This window comes from Mustela lutreola, chromosome 1 (genome assembly GCF_030435805.1).
Source record: "Mustela lutreola isolate mMusLut2 chromosome 1, mMusLut2.pri, whole genome shotgun sequence".
Classification (NCBI taxonomy): Eukaryota; Metazoa; Chordata; class Mammalia; order Carnivora; family Mustelidae; genus Mustela; species Mustela lutreola.
In genome coordinates, this window is record NC_081290.1 from 133,756,886 (window position 1) to 133,781,360 (window position 24,475).

The window sequence follows — 24,475 nt, forward strand, 5'->3', positions numbered from 1 at the left end:
TTCCAGCTGGAAATAAATTTTAGCACTTTTCCAGTTTCAAGTTATTTCTTCTACCTATGGCATGAGTTAACTTTCTAATAAGTTATTTTTGTTTTGCTACCCCATAATCTTGAGAAGCACGGAATTTATGTCCAGTTGGTCTTTGTTTTCCACAGTGCCTCGCTCAGTAGCTATTTCAAGGCTGAAAGAAAGCTTTTGAAGTTCCAAGTTGGATTGCTTTGCCTCAGTCTTTTCAATATAACTGGAGGTGCCAGCCTTTCTTCACTTGTCCACAAAGCTATGTTTCATGGGTGTTATGATCTGAAGACTCAACTCTCCTTCCTGAAATCATGACGAGAATCCAGAATATACCTGAGAATCTGGGCCAGGAGTAACTAGCCATTTTCTCTGTCATTTCTGGAAGACAGTCTGGTTCTTCAGTCTGATCCTTCCACTTTCTTTCACAACGTTCTCTGAGTCAGTTTCTTCTCCCCTAGTCATTCTTCCTTCATATGTTTGGGAAGTCAAAGCCCTCCATATATTCCCATATATATATTCTAAACAAAGTTTAGAGTATGGAGTATCTCCCCACCCCACATCCAGAAGCTATTTGGGTGCAAACCCATTTTTCACATGACTATCTTCTCTCAGAGACAGTCTGATCTTTCTCTTTGCCTCTGGCTAAGTGGGCAAGATTTTTGTTCTCTATAAAGATATTATTGAGCAGGTATAAGATTTTATCTTGGAAAACTCACTATAAGGATGCCATGAGAAGAGATGCTAACACATGGGGCTAAGTGGATTTCTGAGAATGTTTCCATTGGTAAGGTATGTTTACTTCCTTATTATTGAGAATCAGCAAATTGTCTTCATACTCAACCTTGTTGGACTAGTTCTATGCTGTCTTCTGTACAGAAGAAGGAATGTACACAATAAGGAAGGGTGGTAGGAAAGAGAAGGCACACAATCTTGTTCCTTGTGGATCCTTTGTGTAAAGAAGGAGTTCTTTGTCCTCACTGATACATATTTGAAGTTGGAACCTGACCTTGGAAATGCCAAGAGCACAGAGGTGTTTATACTGGCCCAGGTTGGAAGAGGAATTTGGAAAATCCAACTTGAAGCCATTCTCCCATCTGTTCATTTCTCTGAAACCCAAGGACTGTATGTACTTCTTTCTTTGTGCTTGGGATCTTTCTTCAGGAGTTTCTGTAAGTTTAGGAATTAACTATCTACATCACTTCCTCCTAAATGTTAACGGGAAACACTGCTTAGAAATTCTTGGGCGGGAATTGAAGGAGCTTAGAGGAGCAGGTTTTCTGCCCACAACCACTTTTCTTCCTTCCTTCTTTCCTTCCAGATTTTATTTGTCGGAGAGAGAGAGAGAGAGAAAGCAGGGGGAGTGGCAGGCAGAGGAAGAGAGAGAAACAGACTCCCAACTGAGCAGGAAGCCCAACACAGGGCTCGATCCCAGGACTCCCAGGACGCTGAGCTGAAGGCAGGCGCTTAACCAACTGAACCACCCAGGCATCCTTGTCCACAACCATTTCCTAAGGAAATGGAAGTCTTTTCTCATCCCTCATAATAGATAAATAGATAAATTTGACTCTATTAAATAGAGCTAAATATTAGATTTGACTAATAGATCTAATAGATCTATTAGTCAAATAAATAATAGATAAATTCTTTAAATAGAAAGAAAGATATTCTTTAAATAGAAATATAAATTCTTTAAATAAATTCTTTAAATTCTTTAAATAGAAATTCTTCCAGGCCTCCTTTCTCTAATTGCGTGTATGTGACGCAGTCCTGGAGGGCTGCACTATCTTCCCCAGACAATCAGCATGCTAATAGGTTTTCTGTGAAAGGCTTAAGATGGGTCTGTAGATTTGACCTGTGATATGATAATGAAGACTTCATAAAGTAGAGTTAGATGAATCAAAATGCCACATTATATCTGCCTGAATGTGCACTGCTACCAGAGCCCCAGAAACCAGCCCTCAGTTGTAGGGAAGTTTATTTAAAGAGCAAGTAAAACTCTGTCAGGCATAAAAAAGCAAATGCAGCTTTCAGCTCATCATAGGCTCTTGGGATTCTGAGTCTGTGCAAGATTCTTCTAGGAAGCCAGAGAGGAAAACTTGGGGATACCAGATAAAGTAATTATTTCTAGAATTTGAATAAAAAATAAAAATGAATGAAAGAGTGCAATTTGTAAATTGTTTTTTCACATAAAAAAATTCTTTCCGATATTCCTCATTGCATTCTCCATTGGGTGAGGAGACATGGATTGGGACTATTTAAGGGCACTTTCCCCTCAGGAACCTGAGACTATAGCTTATTGATAAACTGTCTTTTATCTCATTTACAATCACTATTACTTCATTTTCATTCCCAGAAGCCCCCTCCTTCCTGACTAAGAAATACCTATATCCCAAATAATTGAAACTTTTACTTAATTGCTTTGCAGACCAAACCCCAACAGGGTATCCCTTATTACAGTTAATGGCTTCTCAAAGACTTTTCCTATGTAAAATCGCCACTCATTCCTGAGGATTATGGTCTTTGTTTGTTTGTTTTAGATAGTCCAACATGGGAGTCAAACTTAACCACAATTCTGAGAGTAAGACCTGAGCGGAGTTCAAGAGTCAGATGCTCAACAGACTGAGCCACCCCAGGGGCCCCAAGGATTATGGATTTAATGCCTAACAATCAGCCACGTCAGTCTTTACATCTTCATCCTAATTCAGATCGTTGTTTTATTTCCTTGAGGTATGGAGAGCCTGTTATCTGGTATTCTCTTTGGTCTCAGTTTGCTCATCGTTGGTAGCTTGTTCAGAAATACTCCCATTTGGCTCTTGCCTCCCTGTAACTGGGTCCCTTGGTTCCTATCCCCCGCTCTCCTTGACTCTGGCTGTGGCTGCACATGGCACATGACTTGTTTGGGCCAGTAGGACAATAGCAAATACAACACATCAGACACTTCCCAGTTGTTCCCCTTGTGTGTGTGGTTTCCTCTCTTGCTACTCTTTTAAACACGAAGAGCCATGTAAAGAAGGCAGGACCATCAAGTCTTGTGTGATGAAAAACACAGCTCAGTTATTTGTATCATCTGGCCAACAGCGTGACCACTGCGAGACAGGTAGAGGCGGCCCTGCTGATGATACAGCAGCCAACCCACATGCCAGCTCCTGGCAGACACAGAGGTGAACCCTCGGAGAGCAGCCGGGCAGGCCCTGGCCAGGAGAAACATTCAGCCAGTCTGCAGAATTCGGACTGCAATACATGCGTGTGGTTTGAAGTCAGTAAGTTTGGGGATAGTTTGTGATACGGCAGAAGATAACTGATGAGTTAAAAATGAAGGTAGTGGAAGTATTTACCTCAGCAGGCTGTTAGTGTGGATTAAATGAATAGTTCTTGACGTAGAAGGTGCTGGGTAAATGCAGGTTATTGTTGCTGAGTGATTTAAATGCTACATATCTTTGGCTGCTCTGAGTTGTAGATCAAGAGCAAAGCTTTCCCTGGTGCCTACAACTAAGACCTTTCTGACTTGGATGGGCTTCAACCTTTGGATGTCCCATCTGGACTCCAGGCAATGAAAATCTCCAGAACGAGGGGAGAAGAAAGTCCAGTCAGCTGCCAGACAGGCCGCGGTATTTAGTCTGCACTCCAGCTCCTCACCCTGTGGCGCTGGGCATCCTTCCCAGCTGGTAATTCCCTTCACAGAGAAAAGCTCGGAAATCTCACTGAAAATCAACGAAAAGGTCCTGAAATGTTGAAGTGGAACTGTGTGTATTATTTGTTAGGGAATATTGATGCCACACTTTCAGAGTACAAGAGCAATGGTTTGTAAACTGGGATGGATCTACTTTTGACTCAAACTCATTTCTTGTCTAGCTATATTGTTTCTCATAAAATATATTTCCCAGCTCTCTCCACTGGAGGAACACATGCAGGGTCACCTGTAACATCTTCTTTCTTTCTTTTCTCTTTAAGTCAAATTGGGTAAACCATAAGCTCCCAGGTGGGTGTTTATAGTAAAGCTGCAAATGAGGCAAATTACTTCCTCATCTTTAAAACAGTGATCTCTACACTCTCCTCCATCTTTTAAATTGAGACTCTCCGAGTATTCTGCCTACCTTACGTATAGCACATCATGTAACTGGAAACACCGGGAGTGTGCTGTGTCTAAAAAGACTTAAGCAGCAGAAGAGAACGTGTCTCATTTATCAGCTACAGGGACAATATATACTTAGAAAAAGCATCTCATCGGTAAGTTGGGATATTTTTGGCTGGGTGTTTAGGTTATGCAGAGTTATAAAATGTGTTTGTGTAAGGGTGTGTATGAGTGGTAGGGCTGGGTGGGGGGTGGTTTTCTCCTTTTGTCCTGGTTGCTTCTCTTTGGTTGCATAAATTATTTAAAAAAAAAAACTGTTTCACATATTTGTAACATGTTTCTTAGCTTGTTTTAATGGTAATATTCACCATGAGTAAAGATACGAATACATAAATATATACAAATATGAATATATATAACAAAAATATATAAATATATTTAAATTATGCAAATATATATGTGCACTGTTTGTATAAACACAGTGTTTCAGTTTATTTGATGCAAGGTCAAGTTCTTGGTGTCTTTGAAAAATGGCTCAGAAAGAACCTTTGAAGGGTATTCAGTCCAACTTAGGTTTACAAATGAGAAATTTGAGTGTCAGAGTGGTTATTTCATTCAAGGTAAGTGGTCCGTGACCAAGGAAGAACTATACCCTGGCCTTCTAACAAGGAGCTCAAGTCAGTGTTTATCATATTTGGCTTAACAGTAACAGCACATATAATTACATACAAAAAGGAATGCTTAACCAGCAGGGCTCAAAGGAACACATTGTACGAATTGCTGGGAAGTGATTTTGAAGACCTCCTCGAAGCAGATGTTAACAGTCAAAGAATATAGCACCAGCCATAGTCGTCATCTGCTGGGGTCAGCCAGAGCTGGCAGCAGTTCTCTGAACCTCTAGCAATACTAAATGCTCCCTGAATAACGAAGCAAGACCCTTGCCCTGGAGATATGCAGAGGCTCACAAGAGAGTCAGTTATATGAAAAAAAAAAAATTGTTATGTCATTCCCTTGCGGTGTACGCATTTAAATAGTTCTGGGGCAAGGCTAAAATTTGCACCTGCCATAGGATTTCAATTATATGTGGAATCTAAAAAACAAAACTAAACAAACAAAAGCCAGAAATAGACTGATGAATACAGTGGTATTCATCTGTGGTTGCCAGAGGGGAGGGATGGGAGGAAAGCAGGAGCAGGTGAGGGGAGGCATCGAGTCCCACTTACAAGAAGTCACGGAGATGACAAGTGCAGCATGGGGATTACTACAGGCCAGTAATAGCTTTGTGTGGTGACAGAGGGTAACTGCCCTTAACTGTATGAGCATTTTGAAATCACAGAATTGTCTAATCACGCTGCTGTACATGTTAAACATATTCTGTCAGCTGTACTTCCATTAAAAACTGATCTGCACCTACAGTCTCTCTACCAGTATAAACGGTTGTGTTTTCCTGGTCTGTGTTTCTGTGTCCCCCCCTCGCCCCCCACCCCGCAACGCACAAATAGTATACTGGAGCATTTTTTAGAGTATGTAAAGATAAGGCAGAGGGAGGATTGCTCTCCCAAATTAGAGCTGGCGATGGGTAATCCAGGGTGTTAAAGTTTTAAATACCGAGACTCTGATTTTTTTTTTTTTTTTTTAATTTCTTTGTCATTACAGGTGATAGAAAAGTAAAAGAGCAGGGTGGTACCTGAGTGGCTCAGTGGGTTAAGCCTCTGCTTTTGGCTCAGTTCATGATCTCAGGGTCCTGGGATCCAGCCCTGCATGGGGCTCTCTGCTCAGCAGGGAGCCTGCTTCCTCCTCTCTCTCTGCCTGCCTCTCTGCCTACTTGTGATCTCTGTCTGTCGAATAAATAAATAAATTCTTTTAAAAAAATTTTTTTTAAAAGTGAAAGAGCTGTCGGGCAGCAGACTTATTTAGTTTAAAAGAACAACCATTAAAAACGCATGAATTTTTTTTCTCTCCACTATTGTTATTACAATACAAAAAATTTTGCTGTTTTACATCCAATCTCAATTTGGGTTAAAGGAGGACAATTTGTTCCTCGTCAAGTGTTTTTGAAGGTTTTCAAGGCAGATTTAAAATATTTTGGCTTTTAAATTAAGCAGTTTTTTCAAATTTTAAAAGTAAATCCAGGCTTAGCCCTCACGGTCCCAAAGTGCCAAAGGGAGTTGAACATAATCCCAACTGACAGAGATGCCCACACGACCCATGAAATGTGAGCTTTGGGAAGTCACGTTTTAAATACAACTTGGACATAAGGACAGATGATTCCCTTTGCAGAAGTCACTATAGTTTCCATCGGAAATTACCTGAGTTAGGTGCTGTCCTCCTGACCAGTGGCTTTGGAGGGATAGTCATGGACACTGCTTCCTGATAAATACCTTCCTTCTTAATTCAAAAGCCCTGAAGAGCTTTTGAAGACAAAAGTTATCTCATTTTCACTTGCTGTTAAGAAACTGAAAATAACTTTGAAAAGTGTATAGCAGAAAGCTGACCCTTGACTATATATAAAGCCAGCCTTCGGTTATCATTCAAGCTCTTCTTTTGGGAAATCTGACTGAGGGCCCTGAGTGACAATTCATTGGGAGACTCTGGTCTGAGATCCTGCATCCTCCCAGGACTGAGAAAGGAAAAAGCCAAAACATTTTGAAGAAAAATCCTAAAAGAAAGATAAAAGGTAGGAAAGTGTGGGTCTGAGGCATTCACACTTCATCATTCCTTCTACAAAGTTGACTAGTACCCTCGGCGCAGTGTTCACCTGATGTGCTGGTGATGAGCAAGACAGACACTGCGGGGCCTGCTCTGAGCTCATTCTATTGGTGTCAGGAGAATTACAATTAAATGAGCAACTACAATGGTGTGTGGTAAGTTCCCTGGTAGGGCAGAGCTTCATAACATGTCTGAAAAAGAATGACATAAGGGATAATTAAAGCTAAATCTCTGGGGATGAGACTTGGGCTTTGTAGGGTCTAGAAACTCCCAGTAATTCAAATATGCAGTAAAAAATGGAGTCATTGGGGGTGGGGCAGAGTAAGTGTAGGATGCTAGGTGAGCACATGGTTCTCAACACTTAGAGGACATCAGAATCACCTCTTTGCTTTTTTTTTTTTTTTAATTTAAAGATTTTATTTATTTGACAGAGAGAGATCACAAGTAGAGAGAGAGAGGAAGGAGCAGGCTCCCTGCCTAGCAGAGAGCCTGATGCGGGACTTGATCCCAGGACCCTGAGATCATGACCTGAGCTGAAGGCAGAGGCTTAACCCACTGAGCCACCCAGGCAGCCCACCTCTTTGCTTCTTAAGCACAAATTGCTGGGCTCCATCCTCAGAATTTCTGATCCAGAAGTCTGGGGTGTGGAGAGGCCAAGAATTTCCATTTCTAACAAGTGCCCAGTGATGTGGATGCCGTGGGTCCCAGGGACCACATTTTGAGAACCACTGTCATAGTACCAATTATTCTAGCTGAGAGAGCCGAACCAGGTGTCCCAGAAGGGTGATATTTGAGGTAAACTGCAAACGCTGTAGGGGTTAGGGAGGTGTGTGAGAACACAGAAACACTGTCTGAGTGTGTGGTGGGCAGAAGATGGAGGAAAGGTTTCATTCCGAGGGAAATACTGAGCAAGGATCCAGACATAGATCTGCAGAGCTGACGGAATGTTCACAATAAATGGCTACAACCAGGTCATGGCGGGGTGGGGTGGGGACAGTACAGTCCCACTGAAGAATTTTGGATGTCTTTTAAGAGTAATGACTAGGTATAGGGTGTAATGAGATGCGTAAATTTTTGTAAATTTGCAGTGAGTACATTATTGAGCTTGGGTTAAAGGTGGACAGAAATGGAGAAAGTCCAGTAAAGAAGCTGTTGCAGTTTTCAAGTAAAAGATAGGAGAGTTTGCAAAAGGATGAGAGCAGTGGGAAAGGAGAGACAGGACAGATTCCAGAGGCCTACGAGGTAGAGTAATAAGATCTGGTGACTGAATGAGGGTGGAAGCAGGGGAGAGGGAGATGAGGAATGAAAACCTGACTGGATTTGGTAACAGGTGTTAGTAATGTCTCCTCACAGGTGTTAGGGTGGTCAGTGGCAGTAGATAATGAGCTTGGACCCACTAAGTTTGGGGTGCTTGGAAAACCCTTATTTATTTAAAAAAAATAAGATTTTATTTATTTTTTTGACAGAGAGAGACAGCAAGAGAGGGAACACAAGCAGGGGAAGTGGGAGAGGTAGAACAGGCTTCCCAAAGAGCAGGGAGCCCAATCCCAGAACCCTGGGATCAGGACCTGAGTCAAAGACAGATGCTTAACGACTGAGCCACCGTGTATCGCTTGGAATACCTTTAAATGGAGAGGTTCAGGAGGTAGATGCATGATCTGGATGGAGTGCAGTATGAGCTGGAGATAAATGTGTGGCTTGGTTACCAACATGGAAATGACAACGGAAGGCATGGGTATCCAAGGGAACTAGAGAATGAGCAGGTAGAATGAGATAAATGGAAGGAAGCTTGGGTTCATGGGTTTCTTGGGTTCTGGAGACTCTGATGGCTGAAGCTGAGATAGTCCTGTTCACGGCAGGATGAATGATCCTACTCTGTCTCAGAGGTAGGATTGAGTAATGTGAGAGAGAGAGGTTCAGAACTGTCTACATATGAAGGATTCATGATTGCTTCTTGTTATGTCTAGGACAGGTGCCTAGGACAGGACACACTGCTGTGTGAATGGCACACTTTCTGTTACTTAGTTTGGGGCTGTACCTGTAACTATAGGGACTTGGGTTAAATAAAAAGGGGAAGGGGGTCCTATCCTCAGGAAACTTATTAATAGGGATGTAACAGACATTTTTTAGTCCAGTATCTCAGGAATAATGTAGAATGTAGTTGTAAACGCTCAAGAATTGTAGATGTCAATGTAATTTTGAACTGAAAAACAACAAAACCTCCCGCACCTGTTTTTCTAGCTTTTATTCTCATTCAGGAGAGCGAGAACTGCAGGTCCGTCACCCATCCCCCCCACCCCCCGCCCACACACACACTTAAACTACGTAAACCACGTCCCCGCGCATCCGACCAGACAGGTTCTCACAGTCCCTTCATCCCACCGGGCTTCTGCAGCGCCCCGGAGAGCGCTTGCCGCTGCTCACTGCTGCCACCATGCGGGCAAGCGTAAGCATGGACCATCCGTCCCTTGTGTTACTGAATCCAGACAAAGAAATGCAGAATAACAACTTTCCCTATTGATATTCTTTTCCCTCTTTCATTCCCCCACTTCCTCTCCCCTTTTTCTTTCTTTCGGTTTTTCTTTTTTTTTCTTTTTTTTAGGGAGGCACACTTTAGAACACTCTAAACTTACAGTATTAGCATCTGAACAATTTCTCTTAAATTCACCAGTGGCCTAATATTGTGGGATTTTTTTTTTTTTTCCCCAGGGTGAACGGTGGGGGTGGTTCAGGTAATTTTTCTCACTTTTTTTTTTTACCAGCTTTGATTTAGGCCACACACAGAAGCGGATAGGGCCTGATGAGAAATGAGCTGAGTACCAAAAGTAAAGATAGACCACCTCTTTTCCCCTCTATTTCAAAGAACCTATCCATTTCAGGTATTGGAATCTGTCTTAACGATTTTTAAATGTCTTTCTTTGCAGATTTGACATCATCCTTCACAATTTAACTCAGCATGGCTTAATTTTCAAACAATAGTGTTAATCTACTCAATCAAATTATATGGTACTAATTGATAAACTACAACATATTCTCTACCAGAGTATCATCTTACTCATGTTTTAAAAGAAGCAACAACTATGGTGAATTAAATAAAATGGAAAAAAAAAAAAAAACCCTTCCACTTTCACAACTGTTTGTCTTTTCACATCAGGCAGAACAGGATCCTTAGCTCCTGAAAAGCCTGAAGTGATGGATGGCTTCTCTATATTTGTCCCTACTGAGGTTTACTAGACTTGATGAATCTTGTATCTCAGCTGGGGAACCCTGGATATCTGATCCAAGTATTTATAACATAACTGGAGAAGACAATTGCTGGTACTGTCTTTTGCTGGTGTATCACACTTGAAGATCTAACAGGGAAATAGGATCCCCGCCCACCTCTGGTGTCACCAGAGAATCCAAGAGGAGAAAAAGGAAATGAGACGTGCTCTTACCATTATCATTGCCTTGCTTGATTTCCTCTGCCGTCCGATCTATTAATACATACAAAGACCAAACCACACAGGTGATTGCAATTACGTGGAATGTGACAGAGCAGAATATTTTCCTCCTTTCGCTCGTGGTCATCTGTAGTTTCTCCCACTGCAATCATAAATGAATCACTGAGTTTCTTTTTTCTTTCTTTCTTTTTTTTTTTTTTAAAGATTTTATTTATTTGACAGATCACAAGTAGGCAGAGAGACAGGCAGAGAGAGAGGGGGAAGCAGGCTCCCTGCTGAGCAGAGACACCCCCCCCCCCCATGTGGGGCTGGATCCCAGGACCCTGGGATCATGACCGGAGCTGAAAGCAGAGGCTTTAACCCACTGAGCCACCCAGGAGCCCCAACACTGAGTTTCTAGCTAGGGAATTTTGCTCCCCTTTTATATCCCAGACATACACCACGAATGGAGGAAAAACATAAAATATCCACAATTTCACACAACATGACAACATTCAAATAAGTCTTATGTGGCAAAGATATGGAATCATAACCCCTGGAGTTATATATAACTTAAATATATATTAAAATGAAAACAAATATCTTCCTGTTCTCCAAACAAATTAATCAAGTAATTTCTGTTTCACTAGCCTGTAGTCTCCTTATTTGTGACACAGATGAGATAGTTTTACAGTTGGACAATTTTTAGAAAACATTTCCTTTCAGGTTTCTGCATATCACCTCCTTGTGGTACTAGACTATAAGTAGTAATAAATAGACTCTTTTTGGATGAATACTTAACTGAATACAGTGTTGCATTCTTGAACATATACATTAACAAGTGTTTGAATGGCTGAATAATATCTGTGAGAGAAAGTTACCATCTGCTAACAGCCCTTGTTCTAGAGAACACATTTTATCATCTAGGTAATGGGAGAAAAATCATCCTTTGAAGCATAGTCTTGATTTGTTGCTACTATTACTCTCAAAATCACTGTCCCTTAGTCAAACACTCCTCAGAAAGTAGAGGGCTGCTCCCTCCAGGGACAGAAGAGGGCCACAATTTTTTTTTTTTTAAGATTTTATTTATTTGACAGAGAGAGAGATCACAAGTAGGCAGAGAGGCAGGCAGAGAGAAGGGGAAGCAGGCTCCCTGCCCAGCAGAGAGCCCGATGTGGGACTCGATTTCAGGACCCTGAGATCATGACCTGAGCTGAAGGCAGAGGCTTTAAGCCACTGAGCCACACAGGTGCCCTGAGGGTCACAATTTTTACATTGTCAAGTTCAGGTTTATGAAGGAATGTGTCCATTATTTACTTTGGAGAAACACACTCTCAAAATCTGAATGCCTTGACACCTACTGTATCATTTCATTTCTGTGTTAGGAATTGCGTCTTTAGTTTTCTTTGCACTATTTCTTTCTTTCTTTTTGTTTTTGTTTTTGTTTTTTTTTTTACCGTATAATGTATTATTTGTTTCAGGGGTACAGGTCTGTGATTCATCAGGCTTACACAATTCACAGCACTCACCATATAGCACATACCCTCCCTGATGTCGATAACCCAGCCACCCCATCCCTCCCCTACAACCCCCCAACAACCCTCAGTTTGTTTCCTGAGATTATGAGTCTCTTATGGTTTGTCTCCGTCTCTGGTTTCATCTTGATTCACTTTTCCCTCCCTTCCCCTATGATCCTTTGTCTTCTTTCTCAAATTCTGAGATCATATGATAATTGCCTTTCTCTGATTAACTTATTTCACTTAGCATAATACCCTCTAGTTCCATCCATGCTGTTGCAAATGGCAAGATTTCAGTTTTTCTTTTTAATGGCTTTTTGTACTATTTCTAAAGAAAAATCAAATCCCTGTGATCTTATTGGAGGTGAACTGATGTGCCAAACTTTTAAGAAATCATCATATTTTCCATTCTTATTATGCTCTCACTAAAACAAAAGCTTTAGAACTTCAGAGGACCCTATTCCTTTACCAGGGCTCCCACATATAATTCCATGCCCAACTCAGCCAAAAGCAAGAGGGCATATGTTACTGCTCTGTAAGTCCTGGCAGTGTCACCCACTTGGAGACATGAGTGAAATTGCTTAACTTCTCTGGGCCAGTTTTCTCATCTCCACAAGTGGCAGATTGTGGCCTAGGTTGTGATGGAGAGGTTTGGGAGGAGGATACATTCTTCCCTTTTTCCTTTCCCAACAGACTCATTCTGTGAGGGTTGGCATCTTGCCCAGCTAGAAGCTGCTTTCCAACCTTCCCCAGCAGAAGTGGGCAATGACTGGTTTCCACCAATGAGATGAGATGGCTCTCTACTGGGGCATCGAGTTTTTGTCTTCCAGACACAGGAGCTGCCCCTTCTTCCTATTTTGTTACCTGGAATTCATAATTAATGGTGGGAGTCCCAATAGCCACCTTGCAACCTCAAGGAAAATTCTTGAGAACTGGGGAGACCTCAGTCCAACAAGCCATGTTTCATTTCTAGATGCCCACTTATATGGGAGGAAAATAAAGCTCTGCCTGATTGAGCTATTGCTTTTCAGGACTCAGCTACTTGCTGTCAAATGCAATTCCTGATAAAAGAATTAAATGAATACTTCCTAACTTCCCTTCCAGTCTGACAATTAAGATCCTATAATTTCATTAGTAAGAAAAGTACAGGACTCAGTGCCTGATCATCACGCTCCAGAAAGCTTGGGAAACACTTTAGAGAAATAAATGTTTCATTTCCAAGCACCATCCATTCCCCTCCTACTGGCTCATCGTCAACACTGTTTTCCTTGTAAGGGGCTCTTAGAGCGAAATAAAAATTTTACACTTCACCTTGAACTCTTTTTCCCTTAGACTATATTTTGTATATTATTCCAAATAAATAATGGAGAAATCTTGGTAATGCAGCTCTGGGAAAACCAGGTGCTTCAATCTAAGATCTGTTTTTAATTAATCAGCATTGAACTGAGAAGATTTTAGTACGTGTATTTTAGCTTTTATCCTAAGTTCGCTCCAATTTTGTGAAAGATTGATTTTTGAAATTCTTTTTTGTCACCCATCCATTGTCACGTTCGTCTGAATAGCCTAATTATAAAATAGAATATTATCATTTGGCAATAGCATTTTGTGATTTAATAACTTTTGTGAATTACCTTATAGTCAATAAAAAATGCAGGATGGTGCAGAAAATTGGCTTTACATATTCAAATTTCCCAAATGTTCCAAGGGGATGAAAATACTTTCAGTAAACAGAATATCCAGACCAAATCAACCCTCATTTGCAAAACTGGCTTGAAAAAGAGCCTTAAGAATTGTGTCTTCTTTGATCTAAGGAGTATTTTGACGGAGTGGCTGAAACACATTCTTCAAATGTAATGAGCCTCAGAGAAAGAAATACCCATGGGGCTGACAGGGCTGGACCAAGCCATTTTTAAAGACTCCTTCTGCTTCCAGACACTAGACTCTCCTAAGCTGTCACTTCCTGAGCTCCCCAGCCTTTTAAGGGGAAGTGAAGTGTAAAGGGACCATCAGACTCTCCTGCTTTCCCTTACAAATTCTTAACAGGACTGCTCCGGAATTGGAGGCAGCACACAGGTAAGTGCAATGCCACAGCGCCCTCTCCCTAAAGACGACATCACTGCACCCAGTACTCAGCACAGAGCGCCAACAGTAATCCCTGTGTTTTGTAAAATGTTCAGCCATCTCCTCGTGTTTTCACGTTTGTAGCTGAAGTGTGAATGCATTTTTCAAGGCTGTGCACTGAGGAATTGAGAGGGCAAGGATAGAAATCTTACTTTAACAAAGCTGCTGTGAAGGGGCTCTGATTTAATATTTGGGATGCTGAAATTTAAATACCACTTCACCAAAGGTTTTGTGACAGGACAGTGATAATCTGTCCAGATGCACACAGCCTTTGTGCCCCGTGTCCAGTTTTATGAAGCAGTGTGTGCCGAGGTCCACATGAGCCCAGGTATGATGTTGACCTTTGGAATCTCTCTGAAGGGACGGACTAGAGCTTTCCCCGCGTCAGGTGGCCGGATGGGTTACCTGCCACTCGGCAGCAGTGTCAGCCTGGCCTGGGCACTTGTTCCAGGTGCAAATTCTCATTTGGAGAGTTCTCCTAAGTCCACTTAGGAGAGGACTCTGTGTTGGCCTGGCCCATGGGCACACAGAAAATGTTAGCACTTGTTCTGTCACAGATGACACACAGCTCTCTGTGCCTCATTTTTGCCTCCTGGCTGCAGGGCAGTGGGCCATTGCCTTTCTTCCTCAGGTTACTCAGGCTCCTGTCAAATATCCGTCCCCAAGTCCCTCAGTTTTAAGAGGACACATGTGTCTCCAGGAGTACTCAAGGAAGCTGGTGTAGCTGAGAAGCCAGCAGACCCCTTTCCTGCCCTGAGGGGCAAGGGACAGCCATGCACCACAGCACACCAGGCAACGCTCCTGCCTGGCCCCCATCTGTTGGCAGGTCCTCTTTAACTCGTTCAAAATGGGGGATAAGCTAAAGTGGGCCAAGCCAGTTTCACAATATCTTAGCACCTCTGACACAGGTGATCTTGCACCTTGCTGTAGGCTTTACAATCTCTAGGTCTTTGGTACCTATGTATGTTATTGTTCTTGTCCTTTGGTTCCTTACTGAAACCCCTCAACAATAAAAAAATTGAGCAGAGCTCTGTTATTCACTCAGAAATATATAACTAGATTTGTTCTGAGGACTTCCAAATTGAAGTACAAATTGATGCAAACATTGTTTCTGTGCAATTTTCCATTCGTGCTCACTAAATCAAGCTGTGCAGGTTTTCTGGTTATAATTACTTGTATTTGCATTCTGTCCTAAAATATAAAATAAAAGACTCCATCCAATAAGAATGCTGTCAATCTTCGTATCAGTGGAGAATAAATGCAGTTCACTTGCACAATAGAAAGGTACAAGGGCTGGGACTGCTTTACTCCTCCATTTCCTCTTCTTCCTTGACGTAGTTCCAGCTACATTTTCTAACTTTTTAAAAAATTTTATTTTATTTTCAGTGTTCCCAAATTCATTGTTTATGCACTACACTCAGTGCTCCATGCAATACGTGCCCTCCATAATACCCACCACACGGCTCACCCAACCCCCACCCTTCTCCCCTCCAAAACCCTCAGTTTGTTTCTTAACAGCCTTAGCAACCAGAATTATCAGGAAGTCAATTGAATGGTGGAGCAAATAACAACCACTAGGTGGCGCCAGGTCCACACCATAAGAGTAACCAAGCCTTCTCCCTGCGGAGACTCAGGAGCTCCCAGCTCTTTCCGGTCATTTCAGCAACCCAGCATAAATGCAAAACCACACCTAACTGTCCCTCCTGGTTATAACACTTAAAAAATTCTGAACCTACTGATCATATGGTAGAGTTTTACTGTATGTGCGTGAAAATAATACCCGGGACAGCACATTTAAAGTTGATTACATTATCTGCAAGCTTTAGTAAGATATACTCTACCTGAGGATAGCAAGTAAACCCTGCCAAAGTTCTGAAGCTTCCTTTACTGGTGAAGTTTCTAGAGGGCCCACTGGTGTGGGGCAGTAGTTCTTTTTTTTTTCTCCAAGATTTTATTTATTTGACAGAACAAGAGAGCACAAGCAGGGGAAGTGAGAGAGGGGGGAGAAGCAGGTTCCCTGGTTCAGCAGGGAGCCGGATGTGGAGCTCCATCCCAGGACCCTGAGATCCTGACCTGAGCTGAAGGCAGAGGCTTAACTGACTGAGCCACCCAGGCACCCCTCCTTTTTTGTTTGTTTGTTTGTTTGTTTGAAGAATAATTGACATGTTACATTAGTTCAAGGTGTACAATATAGTGAATGATTCACAAGTCTATACATACCCTCTGCTCACCACAAGTGTAGCTACCATCTATCACCATACACCATTATTAGGCCATTGACTATATTGTGTCCTTTGATGCTGATGACTTAGTCATTCCATAACTGAAAGCCCGTACATCCCGCACTCCTGATCCGCCTGCCTTCCTTTCCGCAACCATCTGTCTGTTCTCTGTAAGTAAGGTCTGTGTCCCAAGGCAGGGGTTCTTAAAAAGTATTCACGAGAAGCATCAGCTTGGGTCTTGTTAGTGTTAAATTAATTGAAGAAGGAGGCCACTGGGCTGAGGTGGCTCTAATGGCACGGCAACCTGCCAAAGCCAACCCAAATCTAACCCTATACATGCTGGAAGGCTCTGAAATGGAGACCTAAGGACAACCAGTCACCAGCAGTCAACTTGACTATGAGCTACCGCCAATCAGACGACTCTCTCTGGGCTCCTGCACCTTCTCTGTACTCTCTCCCCTGGAACCCTTGGATAAAGCACTCCCAACACTTTCTGGTTCTTGACTACCTGACTCAAACTAGTTTTGTTCAGATAAACTCTCAAATATTTTAATATGCCTGAGTTGAGATTTTTAACATTGGAAATGCAATGTTTTGGGCCCGCACGGGACTTACTGAATCAGAAACTCTGAAGGCGGGACCCTACAACCAACGCTCACGTCATTCCGATGCAAGGTGGACCTTGAGAAGCACCTGTCTCCTGACACTCGGCAGAGTTGAATGGCATCTAGGCTAGAAAGAGCACTTGCCACTCCCTGTCATAAACTAATTAGTAGCCCAGGAAAGGGAAATCAGCAGACCAGTTTGGTTACCTGGCTGTGATACAAATATTTCAGGTTGAATAAACAATCTCAAAATCAGTGAATTTGTTTGGAATAAAATAATTTGATGTTAGCTCATTAATCACTAAACTCTTTCATATTTTATTTATTTATTTAAAACTATTTCATTTTTAATTTTAATTTCCAAATTAGTGTTACGGCACATGAGAACATATTAAAATCTGATTTTCTTAGTTATAATTTAAATACCGTGGGAGAGAACCAAACAACAGACTCTTTACATCTATGAGGCATAACTCTTGAGACCCTAATGAATCCTCAAGTTCACAGATATTCCTTGGTAAATCCATTTCTCTCTTAAAAATGGATTAAAAAACCCTGAAAGAAAATTGTGACCTCTTCAGGCTTTAGGTGATGTATCTTTTTAAGCACTTTATTTATTTATTTGTCAGAGAGATAGAGAGCGTGAGTGCACAAGCAGTGGGAGTGGCAGGGGCAGAGGGAGAAGCAGGCTCCCTGATGAGCAAGGATCCTGATATGACACTCAATCCCAGGACCCTGGGATCATGACCGAGCCAGAGGCAGATGCCGAATCGACTGAGCTACCCAGGCGTCCCTCTTTTCGTGATATTTCTACAGATTATCAATGGGAAACAAGACAACCCGACTGAGATGTGGAGGGTGGATAGTTGGCTCAGCTCACTGATTAGTTAGGGTGCTCATTATCTGACACAAGTCAGAAAGCATCCATGATTCAAACTTGTCCCTCAAGAGAATTACAAATAACCGTGCCTGTGGATCTCCTGGTTTTCCTACCAAGATCCCAAACCTCAAGTGCTATATCCGTAAACATCCTGTGTGACTACTCTAATCTCTTGAAATCATCCTCCCCCTCCCCCACAGTTCCCTCTTCCACTTTGGGTCCACCTCCGAGACAGCTGATTTAACATCTTTCATGCATGGTTCCATGTGAAGGGGAATTCTCTGTTTTTGGTTGAATGTAGCTCCTCTGTTTCTCCTGACAACAGGACAGGAGGAATGGTCTTGTACTGCAAGAGGGTTTAGGACCTATATCCCCAAAAATATGCAAGTGCAAAGAGTAAGGAGTAGGTCATGTGTCCAGATGAACCTTCCAAACCTCCAGTGAAATGCAAGTGTAGGATTAACAGCTGCCATCTTGGGATCATGTGAGCACATGCTGATTTAGAGTTGGGGGAAACAATCATGGATACCCAGGTTGGGTAAAGATAATACTAAGTAACTGGCAGTCTCTGTGAGAAATGGTTTATACATTTTTTCCACAAAGAGGAGGAACACCTGGGAATCTGAATCAATGGCTACATTTTACTACCACTCAGTTTGTCTCCTTTGGGATTTAGAGTTGCTGAATAATGGACATTACCTGAACATGGAGGGCAATAAAAATTATTCAGTTTAATAAAAAATGTTCAGTTCTAGGAATCTTGTATAAGTAGAAGTAGTTGTCAGACTTGGCTATCTAACAGAAACCTCTGGGGAGCTAATTCCCAATCTCTACACCCAGGCTTGGCTGAATCCAGCACTGAGGAATGAGCTATGCAGTTTCAAAGTTTACTATGTCTGAGATTCGAGGGGCACTTGTTAAAAAAAACGAGGGCTCTGTGTTCAAATTCTGACTCTACCGCTAAGTGCTATATGATCTTGGGTGAGTTATTTTAATTCTGTCCTTCTATTTCCTTTTCTGTAAATCGTGATAAGAATAATACCTACCTTACAAGGTCAAATTAAAGTGAATTAAGTACATGTAAGTGCAGATCAGTATCATGTACTTAACAAGAATTCAATAAATGTTAGTGACTATCATAACTTGGAACTTGCAGTGTCATATTCAATTAAATCTCAATTGTCTTTACCTTCTAGATTAATGCATCATGTTGATAACATAACCGAAGGGTGAAGAATGGGTGAGCGGGGATTTGTTTACACAAAATTAAGGCAGTCAAAACCACCAATCCCCATCTATTTTCCAAGTACAAATAGATTTGTTTGTATTTCTGAATGATGAATCTCATAGCCGGGAAAAGCAGTCTGTTTTTGTTAACTATTTGTACAAAGAAGGGTAAGTGGATAATTTACTCTTCATAAACTAAGTAGAATCATTCAAAAGGCTGCACAATGATAGCTTCTTTTCTGTTAGGATTGAAAAAAAATACATCACACGTTGCAATATATGCCTGGTTAGTTTTCATTCTTTTTGTTTGAAAATTCAATTCAAAATGTTATGTTAAGACTTCCCAAAAAAATACTGTTCTGGAAGACGGTTTTCATAAAAGGCTGAAGAGACTCAAACATTCCAGTTAAATGGAAAGCATTAATGTGGGTGTGTGGATTATAATGATGTCTTTCCTGAGTAAAGGAGAACACGAGAGCCAGCCTGATAGGAAACATCCAGAAACATAACCCTGGCGTGCTATTCTAGCTTCATGATTGCACAACCCAGGAAATTACCTTCTTGGTAACATGAGAATTGATAAGTGAAAGAAATAGCTTATTCTCCTCAAAACGTGATTAACTTGGGTTTCTACACACGATGGCTCTTAACATTTGCTTTTCAAAAACAAACATTTTTTTTTTTTTTTGAGGCTGACTGATACAATAGTACTTTACTGAGAAGAGTTGGTATGACTTTACAGCATTTACAATAGTACTTGAAAACAGCCTGGTTAAGTAGAAAAGTAGTAGAGGTGTTCTATCAGGGAAAATCCAAGTTATCACAAAAAAAAAAAATCTAAGCATCACTGAAATATCTTTATAAAGCTCTAGAAGGTGCACTTATTTAAAGCAATAATAGTAAAAATAAACTATCAATATGAGTGTCACAGTAGTTTACAATGTGAGTAATAAATTAATAAGAATCATGCTGATGCAGACAGAAGTATAAATTACCAGATGGGAAACTATCCAAATGCAAAGACACTAGTAGCATCAGAGGCCAGGCGAACACAGATGTTGTAAAGAAGCAGGGGGAACAGGGAGAGTTGGGGTAGGAGCAGGGGGATCCGAGTGGGAGGTGAGGAGCACGACATGCCAGTCAGGTCAACCAGGCAAGAAGCCACGTGCCCAGAAAGGCTCTGGAATGAAGTTTCCGAGTCTGTTCTGAGACAGACTCTGGGGTGAGGTCCACCTGGATCAGAGCCATGGGCAGGAAGTCTCCGCTGTCTGATGTGGGGCAAGTGACCTATCTCCTTAAGCTCCAGTTTTCTCATGGGTAGAATTGGGATGATGATATCATCTCTTATATAGGGTATTTGTTAGAATCATAGAAAAAAACATCCATACATAGTTAGCATTAACTATTAACCCTCGAGTAAGCCAGGGGTCCCTAACTGGTTTATGAAACAAAGCTCCATATGGCTCTTAGGCCCATCGTAGTCTCAAAAATATTACTAATTTTTGAATTCCTTGAAACATAACAAACTCAGTTTGCCTTCATCCCCACCACTCTGATTGGTTTGCAGCCCTCTTACTTGACTCATTTATATTACGGGCTTGCTGCCTGTGGGCAACTGAATTTGTGACCCTTGAAGTATTAGCATCAGTAACCAAAGTTTTTTAGAGACAGAAGCCATAAGGTAAAAAACAGACATCCTGTGTTTTCTGAATCTTCAAAAGCTGTGGCTCTTAGGGGTGACTCAAGGAGTCTCAAGGGCCACTGAGTACTAAAAGATGCTCAGAGGGAATAATCTAGAAGACCCAAGTTACTGTACTGATGTGTTGGTATGAAAACTGGTATGTGAGAATATCAATATTACAGGTATAAGTAGACTAAAAAATGTGGCCAGTAAATCCAAAGTCATTTAAATATTTGTATAAAGGATATTAGGTGTATTACATTCAAACTTATCAGGATTACAATGTTCTCTTTTCATAGAATGTATATTATATATTAAATGTATATCTACATATACAGGAATTTGATTTTATATGAAACTTTTTTTTTCTTATAAACCTTTTCCTGATCTCTCATTGTTTCCTCTCAAGGAGTTCACGAGAGATGAGGTTTCCTTTAAGTTTCGAGCAAGGTATTTGTAGTTTCAGGGGAAAAAAAAGAATTGCTGCTGAGCAAAATCGCCCACTAGAGGGTGCAATGATATCACATATGAAGATGACTTGGGCAGGACCAAAAAAGAAAGAAAGAAAGAAAAGAAAGAAAGGAAGGAAGGAAGGAAGGAAGGAAGGAAGGAAGGAAGGAAGGAAGGAAGGAAGGAAGAAACGGACAAGTTAAGTCTGTCTAGAGGGGAGAGGTGGTACTTCTCTCACACATGGGCATTGGAGTTGATATGGTAACAGTTAAAATGGCAAATTCTGAGGCTCTGTCCCAGATCCATATGGGGGGGGGGGGAGATTAGGAATCTGCATTCTTTAATAATCACTCCAACTGATTTTTCTGTATGCTGAAGTTTGAGGATTACTTCTCTGAGGAAAGAAAAATTTAGGAAAACACTTTAGAGAGAAACTGTAGTTCCTAGTATCCTTTCACAAGAGTGAAAATATTTCCACCTCCCTAGTACCCCCCTCCCCTCACCCCCAAATAACTCACCTAAATCTGGGTTGATCATTATGGTCACATAAGAAGACAAATTCCTTAAAGACTTAATAGATCCACTTAAAATTTATTTAAAGTTATTCTACCAATACTCAGTTGTCTGTTTCCTCTTGAAGTTCATGGTGAAAAATATCCTACCATACACCGTGGAAGAGATACCAGTATATTACCGCTCCCAAGCACGCTGAGCTGACAGAAGATCTATGGTGCTGGGTCAGTGGGGAGTGTTCATTATGGGCTGTGACTTCATACAGAAAACAAAGGGAATAACTGGAACACATTCCCTAAAAAAGCCTAGTTCTTTTCTACACTTTTAAGACCTAGCCTAAGACTCATTGAATTGCCACTGCCATCTATGAGGTTCTTCCTCAGAAGAAATAAACACTCCCCCAAAATATGCATTTCTCATGTTTATTTCTTTTGTGTCTCCCTTCTTTCCTCCTCAGTGACTATCCATAGCTCACGTGGGTCTACATAGGCCACTGCTCCCTCTTTGTAGCTAGGATGATCATAGCCTTGCAGTTTAGGAGAATGTACCTGTGCACGAAGCAGAACCATAGAGATAGGGAATGTTAGAAGACTTTTAAGAAGACTCAGCTTTAACCCCTCATTTTCTACATGGAGACACTGAGGCCCAAAGAACTGAGTTGATCTGCCCAGAGTAATACAGTAAGTTATATGTAGTTTATTTGTTTTCCAAGCTCTATTTAGTAGTGGATCTTTTTAATCAGGAACATCATAATGTATCAGATATTTTCTAGGTGTGAACAAGATAACCCAAATCCCTGCTTTTGTGAAGTTTACATTAGTGTCATAATTGTGGAGTTTATGTATTAGAACGGGCACTGTATGATTGTGATTTCATGAATGCTTCTATCTTTCTCCCAACTGTCTTCGTGTGTGTGTGTGTGTGTGTGTGTGTGTGAGAGAGAGAGAGAGAGAGAGAGAGAGAGAAAGAGAGAGAGAGAGAATGAGAGAGAGGGAGAGAGAGTGTATGTAGTTATCTCTCTAAAATAGTCCTTAGGGTGGCAGTAAAGAAAAAGAGTTTTTTCCACAGAGTCTCTATGTACAATGTCAATTCTACTGACAGCTCCTTGTCAATACTTATTCTTAGGACCCTACTTCTATGCTGCTTTAACAGTAGGGTCATGTCTGAACACTGTATATAATGTGATTGGGTTGAGTTTTTCTTGGTCATGGTGGTGTTTTACTCTCACATAAACTTTTGAAATCAATCTGATAAATAAATATATATTCTACTCCAGTTTAAATGGCAGACAATGAAGCTTTAATCTCTAACTACTGATTCCTATTTTAGATATAATAACACAAGGATAATACAAATAAAATCAGTTTTACCAGTACTTTGACATCAAGCACAATTCGTTTTTCCATACATTACCTTTAAACTTGTTTTGGCATTTTAGAGACGGAGCTTTTGCTGAGAGTTTCGTCCTAAAACTGAAGCCTTTTTATTAAATAATGGAGTTCTTTGAGGCTTCTAGGGGTATATAAATTTTCTTAAATTGATGTAAAATGTTGTATTTACTTTTTCTGGTGAGAGGTTCATACTTTTCATTGAATTCTCAGAGAGGTCTGAGACATCTTCCAGATTAAGAGCTCTTGCTTTAAACTGCCCTCTCTTTAACTGATTTAATAGTAACATATACAGTTCTTACAAAATAAGGAAGCACAGTACCAGGGAAGGGCGGGAAGTGCATATAATTAATCTCCACAGGCTAGAAATGAAACTTAGGGTTAGAGGATGTGACATGTTTGGAAAACCGCAACTGGCCAGTTTCCTCATTTGCAGCACTTAGAAGGGATTTCAACTCTCAAATGCTGATTCTCAGCCGACTGGGGGTGGGAGACAATGTGTAAAGCTCATTACTGTTTACATGGGAATGTTCAACTGTGTTCCCATATTTTGTCATATAGGAAGGCAACTGTGTCCCATCCTGCCATCCCTAAATCTCGTGTTCTTCCGTTTAAGAAGTTGCTTTCAATCAAGGAAAGCTTTTGGGTAGCCAAGCATTTTATGTCAGTTTAGAGGACACCAAAAACAAATTATTCAGGACCTCTGGGACCCCTTGCCAAGAAATCTATTTTGAATAAGGATCCCTTATGTCTGGTTGCTCTCTGTGTGGAAGTTCTTGAGACACAAGTGATACTTGTTCGCATTCTAGAACAGATTCCATTTTTCTTCCTAGAATTTTAGAGTGAAAAGTGAATACGAGAGGAATTCTTATAAAAGTTCTTATTTAATAACCTCTCATTCCCCCCCTCCCTACCCCTAGCTATCTCTTTAGAAGTCTAATAAAAATGGGTTGGCCTAGTTTCTTTCTCCATGTCCTTCATTCCCAGTCATTAAAATTCTGATAACACACCTTTTTCCACAGCAGATTCAGTTGTCAATTTCAATAATGGCACTGAATCCCTGCAAAGGGATAGAAATCAAATAGTAAGCCAATCTAATAGTATTCTACTAATTTGTTCTCATAAAAAGCAAGAGGCGAAGGTCAGTTATCCTACATTGAAAATGGAGCAGGGATGTTGAATAATTCCTCCTTAAACATTCTCTCCCCCTTATTAAACATCCCCTTTCTATTAAAGATCATAAAATGCTTCCGACACTTGAGCCGAGCATGACAAACGGGAAAGAGGGGAAGGTGAACTCCGGGTTATGTGAAAATTTACAGGGTTCTGTGGGATAAAGATTCATCTGAGGAAACTGCAAAGAGTCAGAGCAGGAACAAGAGGTGAAAGGGCGAGAGGCAGGACTGGGGATGAAGAGCCTTGGGTATCAACCCAAAGCAGGGAGTTTGGAGCCCAAGATCGACACGGATTAATGGATGGGGACAAGTAGAACATGTTCTTCCCATATGTCCTCCATGGAATTTGTTCAAAAGAAATTGTGCCTGGTTGGAGTGAAAACCAAGACCACGGGGATGCAAGTGTGGGCTGATACCTTTGAGTGAGACGGCAGAGAGCTTGTCTGTCCTTCTGAGGAAATGGGGGGAAGGAGGG

The 24,475-nt window shown here is 41.2% G+C and overlaps 1 protein-coding gene across 5 annotated transcripts in view; it reads right to left on the minus strand.

Annotated features, from left to right (window-relative positions):
• Positions 1-24,475, minus strand: part of MARCHF1 (membrane associated ring-CH-type finger 1) — a 922,254-nt gene that overhangs the window by 6,027 nt on the left and 891,752 nt on the right. For all 5 annotated transcript variants that reach the window (XM_059174528.1, XM_059174538.1, XM_059174546.1 and 2 more), the window contains one exon: positions 10,237-10,384. In XM_059174528.1, coding sequence (XP_059030511.1) covers positions 10,237-10,384 — 148 coding nt within the window. The remainder of the gene's footprint in view (positions 1-10,236; positions 10,385-24,475) is intronic.